The following is a 25,760-nucleotide window of genomic DNA, read 5'->3' as shown; positions in this document are numbered from 1 at the left end:
GCTTCTTAGAAGACTCACTCTGGCTGCAGTGTGGAAAATGATTGCCAGTTGAAAGACTAAGAGCAGAGAAGCCAGTTAAAAGGTTGCTGTAGCACTCTGAAGAAGTTGATGAGGCTAAACTAAAGCAGCTCAGTGGACATGGGCAGAACTAGGTTCTGCTAGGTTATAGAGAGTACTCAAAGGTAGAATGGACAGGACTAATTGGATCTGATGGATGATGAGAAAGATGTTAGAATCTGGGATGACTGCCAACTTTCTATCTTGGTTGGAGGTACCATTTCCTGAAAGAGGAAATACAAAATTCAGAAGGAAAAATAGTTTGCAGGAAGATCATGAACATGATATTATGTATCATGAATTCGGTTTCTCAACTTAATCAGTTGAAGCATCTAATAAGACAGTAAGTTGTATAAGCCTGGAACTCTACAGCAAGATCTAGTCAGAGAAAGCAACATACAGGGTGTACTAAAGACCATGGGCATAGATGAGATAGCCTAGGAACAGTATGTAAAGGGAAGATCCACTTGTGTCATCTACATTATGAGGCCCAAGAGTGCAATGCACTCAACTTTCTTCACTCTGTCCTTCATTCTGTTGTCTGTCTCAATGATCCTGACACTGGTTGTGCCTCAAAATCAACTGTGAAACTCCTTAAAAATAAACAGAATTCAGAGAAAAGAGATCTCCTCAAAGTCTCTCAAGGATAGAAATATAAAGAGCCAACAGCTGCAGAGCACTGGAAACATTTAGTGTCAATCTTAGGAAAGAAAGTATTTGATGCCACTTTGTGACAAGCTTGAAAGATCTGGTAATAACCAGGAGACAGGATGTTCTAACAGCAAGCACTGTGGGGTGGGAGAGACAGACTCTACTTGTAAAATGAGGGCATTGAGTTGAATGATTCTTCATGCCTTCTGACTGCTAACATCTGAGGTTCTTGCATATAGAGCTTCCTTCAAAGCCTGAGACATTGAGACAACTTGCCTCTCTTCCAGTTAGACACGGAACTGATCTTTGGAGTCTTCCACATACTCTCCCAATGCCTTCTACTCCATTCACTATATCTATCCTTCAAGATCAAGCTCAAATGCTCCTCTCCCAATAAATCATCCCAGTCTATTGCTGCCTTTCCAATACACTTTCTTAATCTTTGTATATTTAGCAGTCAGGGGTTTGAGGGACAGTACAAAACCTATTACAGGCCCTTCCTTTTTCATGCCTTAATACACTGTAATGAATCTACCTCTAGTTAAAGAGTTCTGTAAGAATTATTATTTATAAGCATATAATTATAAATATATATTATAAATACAGTCGGCCCTCCATATCTGTGGGTTCTACATTCATAAATTCAACCAAGCTTGGATTGAAAATATTCTCTTTAAAATGGATGGTGACATCTGTACTAAACATATATAGACTTTTTCTTGTCATTATTCTCTAAATACAGCATAACAACTATCTACATAGCATTTACATTATATTACATATTACAAGTAATCTAGAGATGATTTAAAGCATACACAAGGTGTGTAGGTTATATGCAAATACTATACATTTTACATAAGGGATTTGAGCATCATTGATTTTGGTATCCACAGGGGGTCTTGGAACAAATCCCCCACGGATACTGATGAACGACTGTATGTATAAATATCAATTATGAATAAATAAGTATATATTATTCATAAGGTTGTTGTGTGACAATATTATAAATTAGAATGTTGTTTGTATTTGTCTGAACACACATTCGTAGCATAAATTTCCCTATATAAACTTCCTAAGATGTCAAAGAAGTACATTAACTAAAATTATTGGGCCACTTAGAGGAGAATTATCCCTAATACAATTCAAGAATCATCTGACAAGGCAGGAAGACAAGGCAAAGTCTTACAGAGAAGAGGGTGCAGGAATCTGGGGTGGCCATCACAGGTCTCATGAAGGGGGAAGGGTACCCTTAACCATTGTAAGTGAGAGTTGTGTAGGAGGCTGAAGCTTCATAATAACCAAGGTGGCTGAAGGTGGAAGGAGAAAACAAGGTGGTGGCATTTGATGTCAAAAGACCAGCCATCTCTTTACAAGGAGCTGCTAAGACCTGACCCTTCCCCTCCCACAGTACTAATAATAAGAACAATAACAACCACCAGGGCTAACATTTATTGAGTGCTTACTACATGCCAGGTACTATTTTGAGCTCTTTACATATTTTAAGACATTTAATCATGACTCTCTGTGGCAGATATGATTTTTAATTCTCCTTAGCAGGAGGAAACTAGAGCACAGAGAGGTCAAGTCACCTGCTTACAATAGCATAGGTATTGTAGCACAGGTGATAAGCTGAGACATGGTTTACACAATATGGCTCCAGAGCCCACATTCATAGTCACCATGCTTCACAACCATCCAGCACCAAAGAACCCCCTCATCAATTAATATGCATTCCTCCAGAAATCTCTTACTATGAATATTTCTTTTCGTTTACTATGGAGTTCCATCTACTACTTTTCTGAATATTCATCCTTTTGGTACCATGAGCAAGGTTATTTTTGAAGTTCTTCCCAGCCATGTTTCCCTTGTATAAAAGTGTGTCTAGATAGTGAAATGGGCACAACTGTGATTTTTCATGGACCCTGCGTTCTATTAAGACTCTGGCCAATAGTCTTTTAAATACAATGGCATGCACCAAACAATATAAAACTTTAGATGTAATAAGGATAGGATAAAGAAAATAGCTTTAATGAAACTTTGTGAGGTGAATGTGATTACTGCACTACAGAATTCAGCCTGAAACTTTATCTATCTATCTATCTGGAGTCTCGCTCTGTCACCCAGGTTGGAGTGCAGTGGTGCAATTTCGGCTCACTGCAAACTCCACCTCCCAGGTTCAAGCAATTCTCCTGCCTCTGCCTCCTGAGTAGCTTGGACTACAGGCACCTGGCACCACACTCAGCTAATTTTTATATGTTTAGTAGAGACAGGGTTTCACCATTTTGGCCAGGCTGGTCTTGAACTCCTGACCTCAAGTGATCCACCTGCCTCAGCTTTCCAAAGTGCTGAGATTACAGGCATGAGCCACTGTGCCCAGCCTGAAACTTTACTTTAAAAGAGTACCAATAGTCTTCTCTATGCTATAGAAAATAAATCAAATGCAAAAGCATTTCTGTTAATTCAACTTGTCAGCTTTATTTTGGAGTTCAGGTAGGAAGGAAAGAGAGAGTATTAGACAGCCAATTATGACTCCCCCCCCCCCACACACACACACATCTTTCTCAAGCAAGTAGCACTAGTCTCCAGACAAATCCAAAAATATGAGTATCACCTATAAATGACACCTTTCCAGTTTGATTTTCTTAAAGCATTAAAAAAAGAAAATACAACTTCCTTTATTCCTAGACAAAACATGAAGGTAAATAGTAAAGTCACTGGGCTTCCTAAAAAGCAATGCACTGAGCCTCATCAACCTGAGAATGGAAGCGTATGAAGCAGATATTACAGGCAGCACCTTTCCTGGATAAAGTTGCTTAATCACCATGCAAAACTCAAGCCAATCATTCCTAGATAGAAAATTCCATAACCTCAGACATGGCCTGACATCATGAGTGACCTTGAAACAGAACCTACACTCTTGAAATGATTTCCCCCCATATTGTCTGAACAGAGCACAAGCCTCAGTGCTGATGGGTACTTTTAAGGCATCACAATGACAAGTCTGCCAAGGCAAATGTTTTTAATCTGCTTCACTTAGCTGACCTTATTTGCCATAAATTCAGGCTAATCCATATCTAATTCTTACTGGGTAACTCACTTGTTTACTGTCACCACTTGCCCTGGTCTCTTGGCATCTTATAAACTCTAGCCAGGCCCCAAATTCCTCAAGGATGTCTGGCTCTTGTCATATTACAGTACCAGGGAGGCAGCACGAATGGTTCATTCCTCCAGGCTCATTAATGTCACAGCTTCACATTCACTTACCATTAGGATCTTCTAAGGGGAACTTGAGTTCACCCAAAGTTCCAAGGAACACAAAGCCAGCCATGTTGAAGTGATATATGCCAAGGAATATTGTACAAAGAAATGAGTGCTTCTCTTAGTTATTCCTCACAGTTAGTCTCTCATAAAATTTCAGAACAGAGAAGTATTTATAGGTCATTCAATCTATTCCTTTATTAATATTTATTTTTTGTAACTGAGGCTTGTGAGGTTACATTTCCAAGGTCACAGTGCTACTTAGGGGCAGAATTAAGGTTCTTACCCTAGTAATTTCTAATATATATGGTGCTAATTCCCTGGATTCATAGGAAAAGTCACAATAATAATAAAACTAATATTCATGTAGCCTTTAGATTTACAATTACCCCTTTGCTCTTTGTAGTTTCATACAATAATCTGAGCAAAGGCATGACAAACATAATTAATATCTCATTTTAAAGACTAGAAGACTTATACAGTAAACTTTAAGTGACGTATTCAAATTTTCATAATTAAAATGAAGGATTGTGAACTGAGCCCAAAATTTAAGTTCTATATCCTTGAGTAAATTACTAACTTCTGTCTCTCCTCATTTATATGAGAATATAAATCCCAGCACTTTGGGAGGCTGAGACGGGCGGATCACGAGGTCAGGAGATCGAGACCATCCTGGCTAACACGGTGAAACCCCGTCTCTACTAAAAAATACAAAAAAAAAACTAGCTGGGCGAGGTGGCGGGCGCCTGTAGTCCCAGCTACTCCGGAGGCTGAGGCAGGAGAATGGCGTGAACCCGGGAGGCGGAGCTTGCAGTGAGCTGAGATCCAGCCACTGCACTCCAGCCTGGGCAACAGAGCGAGACTCTGTCTCAAAAAAAAAAAAAAAAAAAGAGAATATAACAGTGTCTGCATCAAGGAGGAATTTTTTTCCTGAGAATTAAATGAAGTGATGTACTAAGTGAATAAACCCCTTAGCATCCCGCCCAACAGTTTGCAAGGGGACAAAAAATAACAAAGTTTTATTTTGTATTTAAATTATTATTTTTCTGAAACATCCTACCAGCAACACAAGCTATGACTTCAGGATTAAAGATAAAGAATAATTCATTAATGTTCCAAGAATCATTTTAGTTGGATTTAAAAATGCAATGCTAAAAAAAAAAAAAAAAAGATAAAAATGCAAGGTTGAGTTTATCCATCTTTTGAGTTTCATCATGATAGTAATATTTGCCATCAAATGCAGTTAGGCACTGTTATCATCTTAATACAAGACAGTATTGCATCATAGCCTTTCCATACCAAGAAGATTACAAAGAATTATTTTCACCTTGATGTTTAAAGCTACAAACAAAAGGGTGATCACCTTCCCTATATATTTCAGAGGCCAACAGCCATATGCAGTAACTGGATACAGCCTCACGGTGGTGCTAAATCATCACTGATAACAACTCAAGGCCCATTGAAGGCTCTACAGAAACCAAACTGAGGCAGGACTGAAACACTCCTAACGTTAACCAGCAAGGAATTTGCTTTGGATCCCTGCGGTTCTTCTGGACCAACCTTGCACAATGATCCTGACATGTTGTCACAACAAATCCATTAGCAATGTTAATTTATAGTTTTCATACTGGCATTGCGACAAATAAAATGTACACAAACGATTTTTATTATCCTTAAAAAGAATTGTGCAGCCTTACCTTTTAAAATGTTATGTTGACTTAGAATTCTCAAACTGGATTTGGGCCCCATTCATCCACTGTGTGTCTTAATTTTATGCATCCCTTGGAGACATTTGTTAAACTCCTTATATCTCCCAGCCCCCAAATTTCAGCTTTAAATTTCAACTCTTTTGACTCCTTTCCTCTTCTACTCTCTTATTTAAAACAGCCACCAAATTTTATCAATCTGCCCTTTATAATATCTCCCACCTATCTATTTCTTCAGTCAGCTTCCACAACCACAGTTCAGACCCTTTTACCACATGTCTAGGCTATTTCAATAACTCAAGATTAGGCTTAGAGGAGATCACACCACTGCACTCTAGCCTGGCAACAGAGCAAGACTCTGTCTAAAAAAAAAAAAAAAGATTAGGCTTAGAGGACTACCTCCCAACCACAACTGTACATTACAATTGCCTGAAGAACTTAAAAAATACCCAACCTCAGGGATTCCGATTTAGTTGGTCTGGGGTGGATATAGAGGTTTTTTTTATTTTTTTAAACCTTCCCAGTGATTGTCATTTGCAGTCACAGTTGAAAACTACTGCTAGAGGTGTGCCCAGCATATCACAGTCAGATTAACCTTCTTAAACTACCAACTCTCCGGGCCAAACATTTTAAGTAGTTTCCCATCTTGGCAAAGATTGCGAATTAGTGACTTAAAGGCCAAATTATCCCAAAGATATGTTTTTATTTGACCTATTTAAAAATTGTTCAGACCCAACATCTAAAAAATTGGGAGATGTCACATAAAACCCAGATTTCCTACTTCTTTTTAAAAATTCCAAGATCTTGTCACAAATGGCCCACATTCCCATGCAACTGATCAGCTGGAGCTGAGTAGTGGCTGCCCTTTAGACATGTCACGTATCTTCCAGTTGATTCAGTCCCATCACTCCCATTTACAGCTGGCTGTATGATTCATTTATACTATCTTCCTGGCCTCTTAATTTTAGTTTGTTGCCCTGATCTAGAGAATAAAGTTCAAACTCAATGATACGTTCACTTACTCATTCTCTTAAATACTCATTTATTCATGCATTCATTAGTATTGATTTTGTGTCAATGCTATGCAAACACTTGGAATTCAAAGTCCCTCATACTTTGGCCCTATTCTTTCCAACTTCACATTCCCCTTCCTCTAACAAATTTATTTCTAACTAGTAGTTAGTTTAAGAGACATCTTCTTCCCAATATTCACAGCTTAGAGGCTAATTTCCAAAACGCCTTTGAGGTCAGGTAATGCTATGTGACAAAGTGGGCCAGTGGGATGTGAGTGAAAGTGGCATGTATAACTTCCAAGTCATATCCATAAGAAGAAAGGTGGCTGCCCTCCATTTCCCCTTCTTGTGAGCTGGAATGCAGAATTGAATTCATGTTCAATCTGTGATCCTTTAGGATTCTTGGATCTTCTCATTTTAATTACAAAACTGAACCTATCCAATTCTTTAAGAATCTGGCTTTTTCCTTGATATTTAACTAAATCCTAATTCTCTTTATTCTTGTATCTAAACAATTCCTTGACTTTTGGGATACATATTTTAAAGACTAAGAAATGCACTGAAAAGATCAAGGGCTCAAGTTTGAATGATAATGAAGAGACAACTCATAGTGCCATCATATTTGGAATCTGAAAATCTCTAGGACAATACTAGAGGAAGAAAGTAAAAGATACTCTCAGTTAAAAAAAAAATGGGTGACAGAGAGTGAAAACTAGACCGAGAAGATAAGTAAAGAAAAGCAATGGGAGACAAGATATAAGGAAGAGAGAGAATACAGAGACAAGAGGACTAGCAACTGTGAATGAAAAAGTTAGCATAAGGGAAAGGCACGTGCAAAATGGAATGCCAGTGAAGAAAAGTGGAATTCCATAACCTCAAGATGCTTCCTAATAAGGATACTCATAAGAGATCATTATCAACATCCAAGTAGTGCAGAGCACACTACTACTCCATCAACACTAGGAAAACTGGTGCATGGTGGGTATAAAAGAAATATCAAAGGCAAGTGAGAATTGAATTTATAGCAGAATTGTGATTGCAAGTTACTCTGTGGGTGAATAAAAAAGGATACATCTGTGTTTCAAATGGGACTTATTTGTATCTCAAATCAAGTAAATAATGGCTAGACAGTATCTTTTTTTTTTTTAAAGAGTAGGTTATAACGGGCCAAGTGGTGGCTCCTGTCCATAATCCCAGCACTTTAGGAGGCCAAGATGGAGGATGGCTTGAGTCAAGGAGTTCGACACCAGCCTGGGCAACATGGTAAAATGCTGTCTCTACAAAAATTATGAAAATTAATATGAAAATTATCCTGGCATGATGTTGTGCACCTGTAGTCCCAGCTACTGGGTAGGCTGAGATGGGAAGATCGACGGAGTTCCTGGAGGGCGAGACCTGACGTGAATTATCATCACGCCACCACACTCTAGCTTGGATGACAGAGTGAGACCCTGTCTCAAAAAACAAAAACAAACCAACAACAACAACAACAACAAAGATTCTCAAAGTATCTTTTTTTCAAGACAAATTCCAGAAGATGACTTGGCCTTAACCTTGTAGCTGTGTCCTATCCTAAAAGAAAGCCCGGAGTGAGACCCTTAAAATATGGGTGGTAACTACATTGAAATTTAAAAAAAAGAAAGAGAGAGAACTCAAAGTCCTAAACATAAGACCCAAAATGAAAAAACTCCTAGAAGAAAACATTGAGGAAAAACTTCATGATATTGGGCTTGGCCATGGTTTCTCGGTTATGGCACCAAAAGCACAGGCAACAAAAGCAAAAATAGATAAACTACATCAAACTTAAAAATTTGATGCATCAAAGGACACCACCAATAGAGTAAAAAGGCTACAGAATGGGAGAAAATAATTTGCAAATCATACATATAATAAGGTATTAATAGTCAGAATGGGCTAGGTGTGGGGGCTCGTGCCTGTAATCCCAGCACTTTGGGAAGTTGAGGCAGGTGGACTGCTTGAGCCCAGGAGTTTGAGACCAGCCTGGGAAACAGAGTAAAACCCTGTCTCTACAAAAAATGCAAAAATTATCCAGGTGTGGTGGTGCATGCCTGTAGTCCCAGCACTCAGGAGGCTCAGGCAGGTGGATCAATTGAGCCTGGGAGGTCAAGGCCGCAGTGAGTTGTGATCATGCCACCACACTCCAGGCTAGGCAACAGAGCAAGACCCTGTCTCAATTAAGAAAACAAACAAACAAAAAGAATATATAACAAACTCCTACAACTGAACAACAAAACTCAACGCTATTAAAATACGGGTAATGGACTTGACATTTCTCCAAAGATGATATACAAATAGCCAACAGGCATATGGAAAGATGCTGAACATCATTATTCAGAGAAGTGGAAATCAAAATCACAATGATATATCACCTCACACCCCTTAGGATGGCTACTATTCTTGTTTTTAAAAACCTAGAAAGTAACAAGTATTGGCAAGGATGTGGGGAAACTGGAAGTCTGTACTCTGTTGGTGGGACTGTAAAATGGTGCAACCACTTTGAAAAACAGCATGCAGATTCCTCAAAAAATATATATGATCCTAAAAAAAAATATGATCCAGCAATCCAGTTTTTGGGTATATACCCAAAATAACTGAAAGTAGGATCTTGAAGAGGTAATTGTACACCCATGTTCATAGCAGCATTATTCACAATAGCCAAGGGGTGGAAGCCACCCAGATTGTCCACTGACAGATGAATGGATAAACAAAATGTTGAATAGATATATAATGGAATATTAGCTCTAAAAAGGAAAGAAATCCTGTCACATGCTACAACACGGATGAACCTTGAGGACATGCTAACTGAAACAAGCCAGTAACAAAAGGACAAATACTATATGATTCCACTTAGATGAGGTACTTAGAATAGTCAAAATTATGGAGATAGAAAGTAGAATGGTAGTTACCAGAGGACAGCAGGGAGAGGGAAAGGGGAGTTGTTATTTCATGGGTATAGAGTTTCAGGTTTGCAAGATGAAAAAGTTCTGGAGATCTGTTTTACAACCATGTAAATATTCTTAACACTACTAAACTGTACACTTAAAAAATGGTTAAGATAGCACATTTTGTTATATATATTTTTACCACAATAAAGAAAACTCAGAAGGACATGATACTTTTTAATGGCTGCTATCATCAGTATGGACGCTAGGATGGGTCCCTCTGGACCCATTCTACCTCTTGGAAAAGAAATGTAAAAATGAGTGCCAAGTTAATCACAGGGAAAAACTTCTCTACCTTCATATTACACAGGTACTAACCATTACTTCCCAGCTCCATCTCTAGCAAGAGCAATGGTAGCCACATTTGTGCTGCTACCACAAAATTGGGAGCACACTTGATTGCAATTTTATAGTCTAGTTACAAAGAGGAAGAACTCAGCTAAATATTTGCTGCCATGAGTCCAAAATAACTTATGTGCAAGGACATCCTTAACTGGCACCAAAGAAGTTTGTTAAATTAGGTTATAGATGTCTCTAGGACAATATACAACAGCTAAGTCATTGAACTATAATCAAGATGCCCTAATTTGGCATTTAAAGACATGTATATCTCTTGAAAACAAACAGGCTCAGTTATGTCATGCATCCATCAATTCCATATCACTGAGTCCAACTTGACAAAGTTCTATCTTCCAGGACAAGTTTTGAGAATTTAATGGCAGCAGAAAGCCCAAAATGTGAGAGGTGGACCATGCCCTATATCCCAAAGGACAGATCTCCTGAAATGCTTCACTGAGATGGCATACCCTGTGCTGCTTTCTGCCAGCTCCCCTAGGAATTATACAGCTATTAACCCAGCATCAATAATTACCTACCTTATACAAGTGGCTACTTACCAACCAGTTCATTTCTCTTCGGGTTATGAGGAAGAAGTCACACTGTTTATTTACTAATCTAGTAGTGGTTTGTGGGCTTCATAAATAGATTTTATTTTCATATGTGATTACTGTCTAAATTCCCTGGCATTTGATTATATCTCATGGAGAAAACTAAGTTAGTTTGGCATCCCAGCTGGAATACCAGCTCTCACACTTCGCAGCATTATGACCCTGATCAAGTCATTTGCATTTAAGCCTGGAGTCCTCATCTGTAAAATAAGACCAATAACAGCTCTTCCACATGCTTATTATATAAATTAAATGAAAGAATCTACTTCAGATCCTGGCACACAGTATATGCTGGTCAGAAATTATCTCCCTCTCTTCTTCCTTACTCAAGAGCAGGGGTCAGCAAATTTGTTCTGTAAAAGGCAAGAGAGTAAATCTTTAATCTTTTTAGGCCATATGGTCTCTGTCACAATTATTCAACTCTACCACTGTAACACAAAAGCAGCCACAGACAAACACCATGGCTGAGTTCCAATAAAACATTATTTTTAAAAGCAGGTACTAGACCACATTTGGCTCACAGGCCATAGTTTGCCAGTCCCTATTAACTTATACCACATATGTCCACGTATCATGCTAAGTTAATTTTTCACTATTCTGTTTGATTTCACCTGTTCCAGATATATTCTTCACTTTTATCTCTTTTATTCTATTTCTTGAATGTATCAGAACAAATGTGTCTGTTTCCATTACTTGACTTAGCTTCTCACTTTGAATTTTAGGCCTTGAGAAGTTCCCATAGGTGTTGAGCACTGAGACCTAAGATGCTCTAGTAATTTATTCACACAATGGGTTCTGGGTAAATCAGCCAGAGGTAAGCAAAATCCCCTCAACCCTTAGAAAAAGACTGGGAAGAGATCATCCATTGGGAACTCAGAGTTTACTAGGAGTTTTTATTTGTGGAGAGGGAATGGTTGCAACTGATTCCCCAGTTTTAAAAATATTGCCTTAAATTTTGTTTTCATTGGCTTATATATATAAAGGCCTTCTTAAAAATATATAAGTACTAAAAACAATAGTGATCACATATGGTGAAGTGAGAATTCAAGATGGAGTGATAAGGATGAGAGGGAGATTTACTATTTTTAAATGTCTACGATTTAAAACCATGTGAATATATTATCCAAAAATCAATTTTCCCAAAGAATAAATCTTGGCCAGGCACGGTGGCTCACGCCTGTAATCCTAGTACTTTGGGAAGCCAAGGCGAGTGGATCACGAGGTCAGGAGTTCGAGACCAGTCTGGCCAACATGGTGAAATCCCGTCTCTACTAAAAAAATACAAAAATTAGCTGGGCGTGGTAGCAGGTGCCTGTAATCCCAGCTACTGGGGAGGCTGAGGCAGTAGAATGGCTTGAACCCAGGAGACCCAGGAGGCAGAGTTTGCAGTGAGCCGAGATCGTGCCACTGCATTCCAACCTAGGTGACAAAGCAAGACTGCATCTCAAAAAAAAAAAAAAAAAAAAAAAAAAAAAAAAAAAAAAAAAACAGAAAAACAGAAAAAGAAAAGAAAGAAAGAGAAAAGAATCTTTTGTTTTACAAAATTAGCCTATTATAAGAAAGATGCAAATGTGAGGGGTGGGGACGGACAGGAACCTACTAGAGATTCTATCAGAGCCCCACACTCTCTTGCGGCTACTGGGCTTCTATGTGCCTCCTGCCTTCTGTTCTGTGTGACTCAGAGAAGACAGAGTGGAGCACTTTGGCATGACGAGTTAATGGACTCTACTCTCCATTTGACAGAAGTGGAATTAGAAGCAGGATATATTTTTCAGTATTTTATCGTTCTTGATATCAGGCTGTAATTCTCCCAATGAGTTCCACATTCCCTCCCTTCTTTCTCAGTGCGTCCATATTTACATACACTTCCCAGCTACTTTAATCTCTCTTGCCACTTCTGCCTTCAAATAAGCTTCAACTTTTTTTAAAAGAAACTTTTGACTTTACTCTCAACTATTGCCCTTTGCCTCATATTGTGTTTTCAATCCAATTCCTGGAAATGTTAGGAATGATTGTTTTTTACTTCTTAATCACCTATGACTTTCATTCCTTCATTAAGTCTGTTTTTTCCCTAAGGTCTTCATTAATTATTTCAGATAAATCTAAAGGTTGTTGGGTTTTTTCCCTTAGTCTTTATTCTTCTTGATCTATCTTTTGCAAATAACAAAGCTCATGTCCATTTTATTTAGTATCTCTTTCTCTCTCCCCATGTATTTAATACCCAGTAATTCTTCCTGTCCCTTCTGATCCCCACAACTGGATCTCTTCCTTGATCCTGTCTCATAACTGGGCTACAACTTGAATCTCAGTCATCAGTCCCCCTGCTTTTCTCCATCTAGCCTCCTTCTTTGAAGGAATTCATCTATTCTCAAGTCTTTATGTTGTGCAAGGGGTAAAGCAGATGGTGGCCTGAAGCCTGGCTCTATGTGACTTATTAGCTGTGCTGCATAGGAAAAATTGTTCGTTCAACTTTCTAAATTCAGTTTCCTCTGCTCTAAAATGGGGATTCATTCATTCAATAGTTTTTACTGAGCACTTACTGTACACCAGGCATTGTTCTAGGTACATGAGATTCATTAACAAACTAAACAGATAAATATTCCTGCCCTCACAGAGTTCCCATTCTAACAGAGGGAAACAGATCAAAAATAATAAATATACTACATTAGAAAATTATATAAAATTACAGAATATAGGCCGGGTGTGGTGGCTCACACCTGTAATCCCAGCACTTTGGGAGGCTGAAGCAGGCGGATCACAAGGTCAGGAGATTGAGACCATCCTAGCTCACACGGTGAAACCCTGTCTCTACTAAAAAAAAAAAAATACAAAAAATTAGCTGGGCGTGGTGGCGGGCACCTGTAGCCCCAGCTACCTCAGGAGGCTGAAGCAGCAGAATGGCGTGAACCCGGGAGGCAGAGCTTGCAGTGAGCTGAGATTGCGTCTGCACTCTAGCCCTGGCAACAGAGCGTGACTCCATCCCAAAAAAAAAAAAAAAAATTACAGAATGTGGTGAGATCTGTAAAAGAAAGAAAAGGTCAGGTTTCACCTGTTTTTTTGTTTGTTTGTTTTGTTTTGTTCTTTTTCTGAGACTGAGTCTTGCTCTGTCACCCAGACAGGCATGCCGTGGCACACTGTCAGCTCACTGCAACCTCCACCTCCTGGGTTCAAGTGATTATCCTGCCTCAGCTTCCCGAATAGCTGGGATTACAGGTGCACACCATCACACCTGGCTAATTTTTGAATTTTTAGTAGACATGGGGTTTCACCATGTTGGCCAGGCTAGTCTCAAACTCCTGACCTCAAGTGATCTGCCCAACTCAGCCTCCCAAAGTGCTGGGATTATAAGCATGAGCCATGGTGCCCAGCTGGGTTACATCTTTTCTAAGATGGTCAGGGTAGTCTTCTCTGAGAAGGTAATATTTTAGCAGAGACTTGGAACAGGTGAAGGAATTATAAATGAGGGCATCTGTTGGAGAGGATGTAGACAAAAGCAGCTGACAGTGGTCCTAAAGGCAAGAAGCATGCCAAGTATGTTCTAGGAAAGGGAGTGTAGCGAGCATGGGGAAAAGTAGTTGGAAAGGATGTCAGAGAGGAAATCAGGGTCACAGTCCATGTAGGACCTCTGAATACAATGGCAACCCTCTATTGTGAAGTTTTGAGCAGAGGGATGACATAATCTGATTTATCTTTTAAAAGGATCACTCAGGCTACTCTGTTGGAAATAGACTGTAGTGGGAGAATAGAAGCAGAGAAACCAGTTAGGAGGCTACTGCAGTAATCCAGGAAGGAGGTGATGGGGGCTAGGACCAAAATGGCGTAGGAGAGAAGTGGTAATTTAGGATTAAAAACCTTAGAGGGTTGTTATAAGAACTTTATGGGAGAGTTATTATAGGTAAAATGCCTAGTAGATGCCTTGTATAAAGAAGATGTTAAGTAATATCCTGTCATTATATTTGCAAGCAGAATAGGTTCTCTGGGTCACTATAAGGAGGAGAGCAAAGCTAGAGAGTGACAGCCAAGGTCAGTTGACCTGGATGTTGGCAGCTGCCCTCATCTGATGTAGTAAGGGAGGCTGGCCTGAGGAAGGAACTTGATCTTCTTTTAGTCCTTCCCTCATATCTCAACTCCAGTATGGGATTTTCAACTGCCTATAAACCATTTCTTCTTAAAAGTTTCATCATATACTATCTATGCACAGTTTTTAAAAAGTTACCTGTACCATCTCTACTTCAAACCAGCTACTCATCCAAATGTTTCCTTCTATTAGAGACACACCAGTCTCCAGATGCTGAAAACCTGGCTGCATTTTTGTAGAACTGTAGAATCAGACTGGAAGTTGGTATCATAGTCATCATCTGGTTAAAACATCTCTTTTTACAAAAGATGAAACAAGGCTCAGAATGGAACATGCCAAGCTGTGGGCCACACCAGGCTTTGATCACTAAATGGCTCCTGAATTCTTTCTAGAAAGGTCTAGAACCAGTTTTCTGGACTCATTCACTTTCTCAACACTCCCCTCCCTTCCTCTTGCCTGACCCACATCACAGCAGTTCCTCCGGTTGGCTGCCACAGGCCAACATCTCTGCCCTGGTCACCGCCATGGCTGCCAGGACCATCTTTCTGTTATTGCCAATTAACCTTTCTGGAAAGACTATTAGAGACCAGGGCCTACACTGCTTTCAGAATGCTGGCTATGGGGTCAAATCCTGGCTTTGTACTTACTAGCTGTGAGGACTTGAGCAATTTTCCAAATCACATTCTGCCTTAGTTTCTTCATCTGAAAAATCCTCCCTTCTAGGACTTAAGTAGAGTAAGGCATGTAAAATACTTAGTACAGAGCCAAACACAAAATAAGAGCTTAAGAAGTATTAGTTATTACTGTCAGTCCCTTTCAGAGAAGTTGCTGTGGAAGCCTGGTGAACAAATTCTAATTGCCTTGGTGTGGCCTTCAGGGACTTTCCATACCTACTATAGGTATGGAAACTTTCACTGATCTCTGATGACAAACCTTCCAATCAGGACAGCTCTCTTTGTACCCCATATATGCTCATTCCCATTTCTACCTCTGTGTTTTAGTTTATGCTCCTCCTACCTGAAACGCCACCTTCCTTCTCCTTTATCTGTCTGAATCCTGCACATCCTTCAAAGCTCCACTTAAGGTTTAGTACTTCATAAGAACAGCCTAGGCAAATTCTAGCTCCACTGAGATTATTACTTCTCTACAATACCACAGTTTTTATATTCAGTACTTACTGATAACTTCTTCACAGAGAGGAATGAGGGCATGTAGTTAATAGTATGGGCTCTGGAGCAGACCGCATGGTCTCTCTCAGCCTGTCTCCTCAGTCATAAAATAAGGTTAATATTAGGGTTGTTGTGAGGATTAGATACACAAATACTTGATATATGTTAATGATGATTAATATGTTATTACTGCTATATATTTGTTAACTTTTTCCTCTTTGTTTATAAACCTGCATTTTCTTCCTCCAGGTTATTCTATCCATATGCACTATACCTTTACCCAGTGTCTAGCACAACGCTGGTCTCAGAGTAGTGTTCAACAATGAATGGATGTAAAAAAAAAAAAAAAAAAAAAACAACTAGGAGGAGTGCCCATAGCAGTTACATCAATATTCTCTATACAATCTGAATGGGTCCTGAACTTTCTTCTCCCCTACCTTATAGTTTCCTGGTGAAGGAGAAACTACAACCCCTTTCAGAGAGGCAACATGATACTATAGAAGAAAACTGGACTAAGAATCTGAAGACACGGGTTTGCGTCTCAGCTTCCCACACAAAAGATCTGTCTGGTTTGTCTCTGTCTCTGCCTGTCTGTCTATCTGTGTCTGTCTGTCTGTCTCTATCTATCTACTATCTATCTATCTATCTATCTATCTATCTATCTATCTATCTATCTATCTATCTATCTATCAATCTACCTACCTATCTATCTATCTATCTATCTATCTATCTATCTATCTATCTATCTACCTACCTACCTACCTATCTATCTATCTATCTATCTTATCTTTGGAAAAATCACTTAAGCTCATGGAGCCTGTTTCCATCTCTGTAAGGGAGAATAATCTGGCATGGCCTGCCTCCTTCACAGGACAGCTGTGAAGATCAAGTTAAAAAAAAAAAATGTATGGGCCACGCACAGTGGCTCATGCCTGTAATCCCAGCACTTTGGGATGCCAAGGCGGGCGGATCATCTGAGGTCAGGAGTTCGAGACTAGGCTGGTCAACATGGCGAAACCCCGTCTCTACTAAAAATACAAAAATTAGCTGGGCGTGGTGGTGGGCACCTATAACCCCAGCTACATGAGAGGCTGAGATAGGATAATCTCTTGAACCTGGGAGGTGGAGGTTGCAGCGAGCTGAGATGGTGCCATTCCACTCCAGCCTGGGCGACAAGAGCGAAACTGCTCAGAGAAAAAAAAAAAAAAAAGCATGTGCGAGAGCTTTGCATACCATAAAGTCATATACAAATTATATGTAGCCAGGGTGGCCATTTATATGTCATCAAACAAGAAACCATTAATAATTATCAAGTCAACTGGATCTACTTCCAATGGCCTCCTGAGGAAAGGGCCATTACCACAGTAATCACAGTGAATCTCTTTGCCCAGATGCCTCTTAAAAGGTCAAATTATTACTTACACTATGGTGCTCAGTCCTGAGATTTTTTTTTTTTTTTTGAGATAGGGTCTCACTCTGTTGCCCAGGTTGGAGTGCAGTGGCATGACCACAACTCACTGCAGTCTCAACCTCCTCGCCTCAAGCAATCCTCCTGCCTCAGCCTCCTGAGTAGCTAGGACTACAGGTGTGTGCTACCACTCCTGGCTAATATAGAAATGGGGTCTCCCTACGTTGCCCAAGCTGTCAGTCCTGAGAATTTTGATAAGTCTGTCCTCAAACATTTTGTCATATCTAGTAATTTGTTCAAAAGTACAGATTTAGCCAAAATGTCAACTTCACATCCCAGAGTCCATGGGTGGTACATGGTATAAGTAATATGGTTATTAGCCAGGGTTCTCAAAGAGGAGGAAGAGTAAAGAAAAAAATGATCCCTAATAAATTAGAAATATCTGGTCTATTTTTACAAGAAGTTAACATTGGAGATGTGGAACGTATTCTAGAGTCAGAAGAAATGAATAAAATCACTCTGGGGTAACTGGAATAGTCTATGCATATATTCCTGAGCTACTTGTGTGTGCATAGTTATTGTTCTATTTAATTTTGTATTAGATCCAAGGGATTCCAGCATTCATCAGTAGTCATGATAGACTTGAACAATATCAACAGAGAATTCTATATCACGCAGGAGCACATCAAGCTAATGCATTGACAAGGGCAGTTCCTAGTGATTCATACTCTTTGTCACATGCAGTGATCATTGTGCTTTTTCTTTTCTTTCTTTGGGGAATCAGATTTATCAAAAATAGCCATACATTTTATAATAGAGTGTAGAGAGTGTGACCTTCTCCCAGCATTACTTCCAAAACTCAAGTGAGAAATCATTCATATTAAGAAAATCACTTTACCTCTATTTTTTCCCATATGGCTTCATAGTTGTCTTGGTGCCGAATATCTTGCATCAGTTTCTGAATTAAAGCTGATTTAGTGGCAGAATGGCTCTCATTTTTCTCAGAGGATGAAGCTCTTTCTGACTTCTCATCAGCATACTTTTTCATGCCAGAGAGAGGCACACTGGACTCCTCATCAGAAAGAATGTCACTCAGGGGCCCAGATTCAATGCTCTCCCCTAGTGAAGAGGCTATGTCACTAGATGAGCTTGGAGACACCCTGCCTAGCCTTGTATGCTTCTTTTTGACATGATAGGTTGGATAGATCTCAGAATCTGAATTCATTTCAGACAGTTCCCAGTCATCAATATTCTGGATGGTTTCTCCTCTGGGTTTCTGAGGCAGAAGCTTTGTTAGGTTTTCCAACTTCAAAGCCAATACTTCTGTCTGCTTAAGGTGAGAGGGCAGTGCTAGGTATTCATCAGAGCCATACCAGGCCTCCACAACCTGACCATTCCTGGTGACGTGACTTGGAGAGGAGGCATGACCTTTTTTGCTTTTGTGTTTTGAAAGAAGTGGCACCGGAGACATGATGTTGTCTGAGCCAACAGAGGATTCACTGCTCTGAGTAAAAGGTGGTGAACTGGATGTTTCTGACTGCAATAGCAATTTGGCATTCCAATTTCTCTGATTACAAGGCTCAAGGGAGGATGTGGAAGCAGAATTTGTTTGTGGCCCCTCTATGGCCTTGGAAGTACAAGAAAGCTCTCCATTTGGCACTGCTGAGCTCCCTGTATTTTTAGCTTGTTTGCCTGAACCAGTCCCCCGTTTAGGTGTTCGGCATGGAGGCACCTCTTCTGAGGTCTTGTGTGGCTTTTTAAGTCGAGATTTCTCTTTATAGCAGTCGTTAAGCCTTCCCAGGCTGGAAGAAATTTCTTTAATGTGAAATTTGACTGTGTTTTCAAGATTCCCATCCCCCACCTTGTGCAAACACTCATAAGACTGGCTGGCAGCAGAAGGGCTGTTAGGGTAGGAAGACTGCAACACCAGGCAAAGTTTGGATCTGTCAGGAGGATCTACTAGCGAAGGGGTGCTTCTGCTCATCTCAGGCTTTAGATCAACCATTTGCTTCTTTCCATCATTGCCTTTCAGATCATTCTTAAAAGTTTCCTCTTTAAGAAAAAGTCCTCTTTTTGGCACTGTGGGCTGCGTGGGAGAGTCCTCATTATAATTAAAGCAATCTCTGATGGTTCGCTTGGGGGTTGCATTTTCACAAGGAACAGGCTGCTGATTCTTTGCACCAAGATGGGAGGAGGAACTGGATTCTTGCTTCACAGTCTCAGAGGACGGCTGAACAGCATTTGTCAGAGCTTCTCCTGAAGACGATGACACTCCCGGTGTTAAGCCTGGTTGCTCTTCGACTGCAGAAGCATTGTCTTCCTCACATCCACCTTTGTCGTCTACTGAGAGAGATACTTGAGATACCTCCTCAGTAAGTGCTTCACTGCCATTGGTAGAGATAGAGTCAGCAGCTACCGTAAGTAACCCAACACTTCGGATAAGCTCAGGAAACTCCTTTTCCATCTCACTGTAGCTCCAAGAGTCAAAGGGTTTGGTTTTGACTTGGCTAGAGGTCATGTCACCTAGCCCACTGAGCAAATCCTCACTTGGACTGTAGTCAGACAGTTCGAATGCAGTAATGCCACAATCCAGAGACAAGTAATTTTGAGAACATTTGATAGTTAATTGTCCTGAGTCATCCACTTCTGTAAGAGAATCAAGTCGGCCCTGAAACAGACAACGGCAATGGTTTCAGTAAATGCAACATGAGTTATAACATCAGCTGCTATTTAAATGAAATTTCAGTACAGGGCACTATAAAGGTCAAATGTATTGGTCTCTATTGCTTCTGATTTGACATACACAAAGGGATATTAATCAATTACCACATTGCTTTATATAGTATCTTCTTCTTAAACACCTGAAGATTTTTCACTAATCTGGAGCATACAGCCTTAATAGAAATGTCAAGATCAAGCCAAAAGTATCCATTCTTGCCTTAATTTTCAACTTTAAAATAATATATTATTCATTTAATAAGAATTTCATAAACAAAGCCTTAAGTAATACAATTTCTGGGATCAAAATAATGTAAAAGTAAAATCTCCACGAATGTGTTTTGCTTTTTGCTATCATTCCAGTAACTACCACAGTGGCTAACTCATGGTAGATGCTCAATGAATATTTTTAAGTAGAATGATTAATTATAATAAGCCAGTGTGTTAAATATATGTTGATGAATCGAAGGAAGGTAAACTACTGAATTTGCAAATATGTAACAGTTCAAGACCAGTTTCTGTTTGGCCACATCCTTTTGAAGGAGAAAATTAATGAATGTCCAAACTTTATCATTAGAGATAGCCTCACCTCCTCCCTCTGCATGTTTTTCTCCCCAAGTCCTACCCCCACTGGTGTATGTGAGCTATTAAGTGCACATATTTCTTACTATTCATAATTCTGGATAGGCTGATTTGATTTAAAACTCCCTCGCACTAAAAAAAACAGCATTACAATTAACTATTTTTAATTTGTTAAATCTTTAATTCTGTAATTAAGGCTTTTGTCTCATTACTATTGCAGTTTCCGATTTCATACAACAAATGGAAAGATTTTCACTGATGCTTTGTTTGGGGTAGAAGAGCCCCAGGAACCATCCTATTATGCCTACTGGCTAAATAACAGCCTGATCTAACCTAGCCCCCTCAGGAAATGAAAAAAGAAAACTGAAAAGTGAAGGGTTGTTGCATCCCCAGATCTCCATTTTTTCTGGAGGAAGAACTGCAGTGAGCCAACTGAAGCTGGATCCCATGTGGCAGTTGGACCCTGTGATCCTTTCAGCCAGGTTTTCCCAAGATCTGGCTTCTCCAGGATCTTACATCTGGTTTTACTGCTCATTTGTTTGTTTTGTTTTTGGAATGTTCTCTCCCTTCAGACCTTCACCCTGCCTTTATCTCCTACTCTGCTCACTCTCATTCCATAACATCTAGATAAACAGATGAAAAGCCTTATTTAACTTTTCTAAGCCTCAGAATCCTCATCTATAAATGATGATGGTTGATTACTACAATTACTTTTTCATTTAATCCTTAAATTTTTCTTCTGGGGACTGTACTATTGTCGCTGTCTTACATAAGAGTAGCTTGGACCAAAAGATGACACCGGCCGTGGATGAAAGCTGTCCCCAAAGTCTATATTCTGGCCATTAGATATTACTTTAAACTGGCATGCCCCCACCTCCAATTTGTTTTCCACACTGCCACCAGAGTAACCTTTACAAATTGCAAATCTGTTAGTTCTTTAAAGTCCTTTAGAAGCATCCTGTTGCTGTTAAGTTCAAAATCCAAACCTTTCCTCAAAAAACCTAAAAATTGAACTACCAATCCCACTACTGAGTATATATCCAAAGAAAAGGAAATCAGCACGTCAAAGAGATACCTGAACTCCCATGTTTATTACAGCATTATTCATGATAGCCAAGATACGGACTCAACCTTGGTGTCCACCAACAGGTGAACGGATAAAGAAAATGCAGTATATATCCACAATGGAATACTATTTTGCCTTCAAAAAGAAGGAAATCCTGTCATTTGTGACAACATGTATGAGCTTCAAGGACATTATGTTAAGTGAAATAAGCAAGGCACAGAAAGACGAATACCACATGTTCTCACTCATATGTGGAAGCTAAAAAAGTTGAACTCAGAGAAGCAGAAAGCAGAATAGCAGTTACTAGAGGTTGGGAAAGGTAGGGCGTGGGGATAGCGAGAGGCTAGTTAATGGATACACAATTACGGCTAGATAGGAGGAATAAGTTCTGGTTTCTGTAGCAGGGTCAGATGACTATAATTAAAAGCAATTTATTCTACATTTTCAAATAGCTAGAAGAGTGGATTCTGAATGTTCCCAACATGAAGACACGATAAATGTTTCAAGTGATGTGTATGTTAATTTCCCTGATTTGATCATTGCATTGTGTACATGTATCGAAATATTATACTGTACCCTATAAATATGTACAGTTGTTATGTGTCAATTAAAAATAATAAAAGCAAAAAATGACACATAGATATATAAAAAATGACACAAAGATATATTGCTTTAATATTTGAAGATCTCCCAAGTATATGACTGAAAACAGAAATAAACGATATCATAGACAACTATTTTTAAAACACAACCAAAACCCTTTCCAGGCCAGACCCAAAGAGGCCTTTCTTATGCTATTCTCCCCTCACTGGCCACACTCAGCCACAGTGTCCTCCTTTCACTTTCTGAAAATACCATGTTCTCTCCTACCTCAGGGCCTTGGCACATGCTGTTTGCTCTGCCTGGAAAGCTTCCAGCCTATACCCCTTAACTAGTTGACTCTTCCTTATCACTCAGATTTCAGCTTAAGTTTCACTTTTTCAAGATTCCAGATTCACATGTAAGTCAGAATCTTTTATTGTAAGCCCTGCTTTCTCTTTAAGCATTTATCTCAATTTATAAATACTATTGTGATTATCTGATCAATCTGCTTTTTCCACTAGTTTGTAAGTACCACGAGAGTATAAATCACACAGAAAATGGTTGTCTCACCAGGGTACCCGTAGCACCTAGCATAGTGATCTGCACAGAGTATGCACATTTGTTGAATGAATGAATGAATGAATGATGACATTTTAGAATGTCTCTCTATGCCTTCTTATAATTTCTTTCTCTGATTATGTAGTTTTAGTTAACCCCAATAATTAAAAGCCCAAGTTTCAAATTCTGGCTCTAGCACTAATTAGTTATGTGACCATGAGCCAGTAGCTTGATGTTGCTAAGCTTTATTTCCTTCATCTATAAAAAGGAAATGATAAGCCACGCCATGGAGTGTTGAGAGGCTTAAAGGAGGTAATATATGTAAGACAGAAGTCTAGTACATGGATGAGTGCTCAATGAATGTTCACTCTTATGACGTTATTATTTTAAAAATGAAGTATATTGAGGAAGAAAGTTTCAAGATGAAAGTTATTGCTAATACTAAATTATACTGCACAAAATAAGAAATCAATATTAACTGCCAATCTCAACAAAAATTACCTAAATGGAATTGTATAACTTTTGTGCTTCATAACTGAACTAGGAATCAGTCAGCCAAACAAAAGTTATACTTTATGCAATTTTTAAAAGCATAATAGTGAGATTCCCAATTCAAAAGCAGGTTGTATTTTCTTCAATCTTTTGATTGTTCATTACTCAGAACTTACTCTTTTATAGAAATAGTATTATAAAACGATGGTTAAATTCCAAAACTATCCCATAAAACCTATTTAAATTAATAGTTGAAATTTGCAACATGATTTTCTATTACATTTATCATGGTTATTGCACTGCAGTGTTTATATGAGATTAAAGAAAAGCGTTTATATGATAGATTAAAAAAAAAAAAAAAGAAATCTGAGGGTCCAGGTAAAAATTACACTCCAAACTCAAGTGTCAGCCACCTGCCTTTGGACAAGCAGGGAATATGACAGTCTTGCAAATACATTTAGTCCCCATTCTGGTGGTCATAGCACCTTAAGACCAGGGATACTGTCTTGCTCAAGAATAACAGATGCTCAATCAGTAATGTTACATGAATATATTGAAAAAAAAATATATATATGACATATATATTACATTATATATATAATTACAATATATATATTACATGAATATATTGCTTAATGGATACATCTCAGAGACTAAAGTATGGCTGCCTTTCTTAAATCTTCAGGAATCTCTAGCCAGGTCCTGGTTTAGAAAAGAAAACACCATACTCAAAAACACTTAATGCTTCAGAGGAAGCTCTCTCCCATCCTGTCCCACCATATCAGTCCGGCCAACCATCTCAACTAGTGAATAAATGCCATCTTAACTGGTGAGACAGTTGAGTGATTGTCACTCGGGGGGTAATAACTATTTTTTATTTTATTTAATTTTTTTATTTCCATAGGTTATTGGGGAACAGGTGGTGATTGGTTACATGAATAAGTTCTTTAGTGGTGATGTGTGAGATTTTGGTGCATCACCCGAGCAATATAAACTGCACCCTATTTGTAGTCTTTTATCCCTCAGGGGGTAACTATTTTTTATTCAAACTGTATTTTTTAATGTGAAAAAATATCCATCCCTGAAAACAAAAACAAAAACAAAAAACAAAAAACAGTATATAGTATTTCACCGTGCAGAGGCAATTGTAAGAAAAGAAAGTTCTCTGAAGTTTCTCAGAGTAGATGAATGAGTTTTATCTCTGAAAATATTGCTTAGTAATACTAATGTTTTTAGTTCCATTGCTGCCTTCCACATCATCTTCCCACATAGTTTTCTAACATATGTACATAATAAAGTCTCAGGAAGATATGGAGTTAGGGGTGTTGCCTGTTGGTTTTACTGCCATTATTTCAGAAATATCACATGTAATTGTATAGTACATGTAGCTGGGTGAGAGCTGCCTAGCCATGCACTCCACTTAAATACACCTCCATTTAACATGTTATGAAGTAGGCCGGGCACAGTGGTTTACACCTGTAATTCTAGCACTTTGAGAAGATGAGGCAGGTGGTTCGGTTGAGCCTAGGAGTTCAAGACTAACCTGGGCAACATGGCAAAACCTTGTCTCTACTAAAAATACAAAAATTAGTGGGGCATGGTGGCATGTGCCTGTAATCCCAGCTACTGGGGAGGCTGAGGCATGAGAATCGCTTGAACCTAGGAGGCAGAAGTTGCGGTGAGCCAAAAATCGTGCCACTGCACTCCAACCTGGGCAACAGAGCGAGACTTGGTCTCAAAAAAAAAAAAAAAAAGAAAAAAAAAAATATATATATATAGCAAAGAACACCTCTCCTTTTTTTTTCTAATTTGAAGCAAGACATTTTGCTTTGTTCCTTATCCAGAATTAAGTTAACTGAAGCCTAGTTCCAAATGCCTTCTTAGATCTTTCTTTTTTTAAAACTATGTTTCACCACCAACTGAACATGAAATTTAACATTCACAACTTAGAGATGTGGAGATCCTGAGTCCTCAGACCTGTGGGGGCTGTGGCATTCTAGTAAGAGGCCCATCAATTTACATGTTAGTCTACATGGACTAGACTTTTTCAGATTCCTTTCAGCCCTACCATGTTGGGATTCTATGATTCCGAATGCATCCCACAGAACAGCAGTGGACTGAGAAGAGCAAGTAATGACAAGCAACTGTGAAGTACAACAAAGGTTTGTTTCTCATAGGCAAGGGGAAAAAATATACAAAAATCTTTCAACATTTTTATTTATACTATTTTAATAGTTCATAAGAGAGCTCCCATTTTCTACATGCTGAAAGTATGAATCAAATAATTAATCTCAATGATTAATTCCCAGTTCATCAAACTGAAATTATATCTCCCTCTTCCACATCTAAAGCAGGGATTATGTGCATTATTTAATTCAATTCAACAAATCAGACTTTTTTACAGCAATATGAACTAGGTGCTGTGGTAGATACACAGATGAATATAATCTGGAACTAACCCTCATGTAGTTCAAAATATAGCACACACTTTGGCCTGATACAATTTGGCTCA

General features: G+C 38.9%; 1 protein-coding gene across 6 annotated transcripts in view; it reads right to left on the bottom strand.

Annotated features, from left to right (window-relative positions):
* The window catches only part of AKAP6 (A-kinase anchoring protein 6), a 527,913-nt gene that overhangs the window by 280,134 nt on the left and 222,019 nt on the right, over nt 1-25,760 (bottom strand). For all 6 annotated transcript variants that reach the window (XM_015453690.4, XM_073997217.1, XM_005561045.5 and 3 more), the window contains one exon: nt 18,149-19,918. In XM_015453690.4, coding sequence (XP_015309176.3) covers nt 18,149-19,918 — 1,770 coding nt within the window. The remainder of the gene's footprint in view (nt 1-18,148; nt 19,919-25,760) is intronic.

Source organism: Macaca fascicularis, chromosome 7 (assembly GCF_037993035.2).
Source record: "Macaca fascicularis isolate 582-1 chromosome 7, T2T-MFA8v1.1".
Classification (NCBI taxonomy): domain Eukaryota; kingdom Metazoa; phylum Chordata; class Mammalia; order Primates; family Cercopithecidae; genus Macaca; species Macaca fascicularis.
Note: the sequence above shows the minus strand (reverse complement) of the source record. Positions and strands in the feature narration are given on the sequence as shown.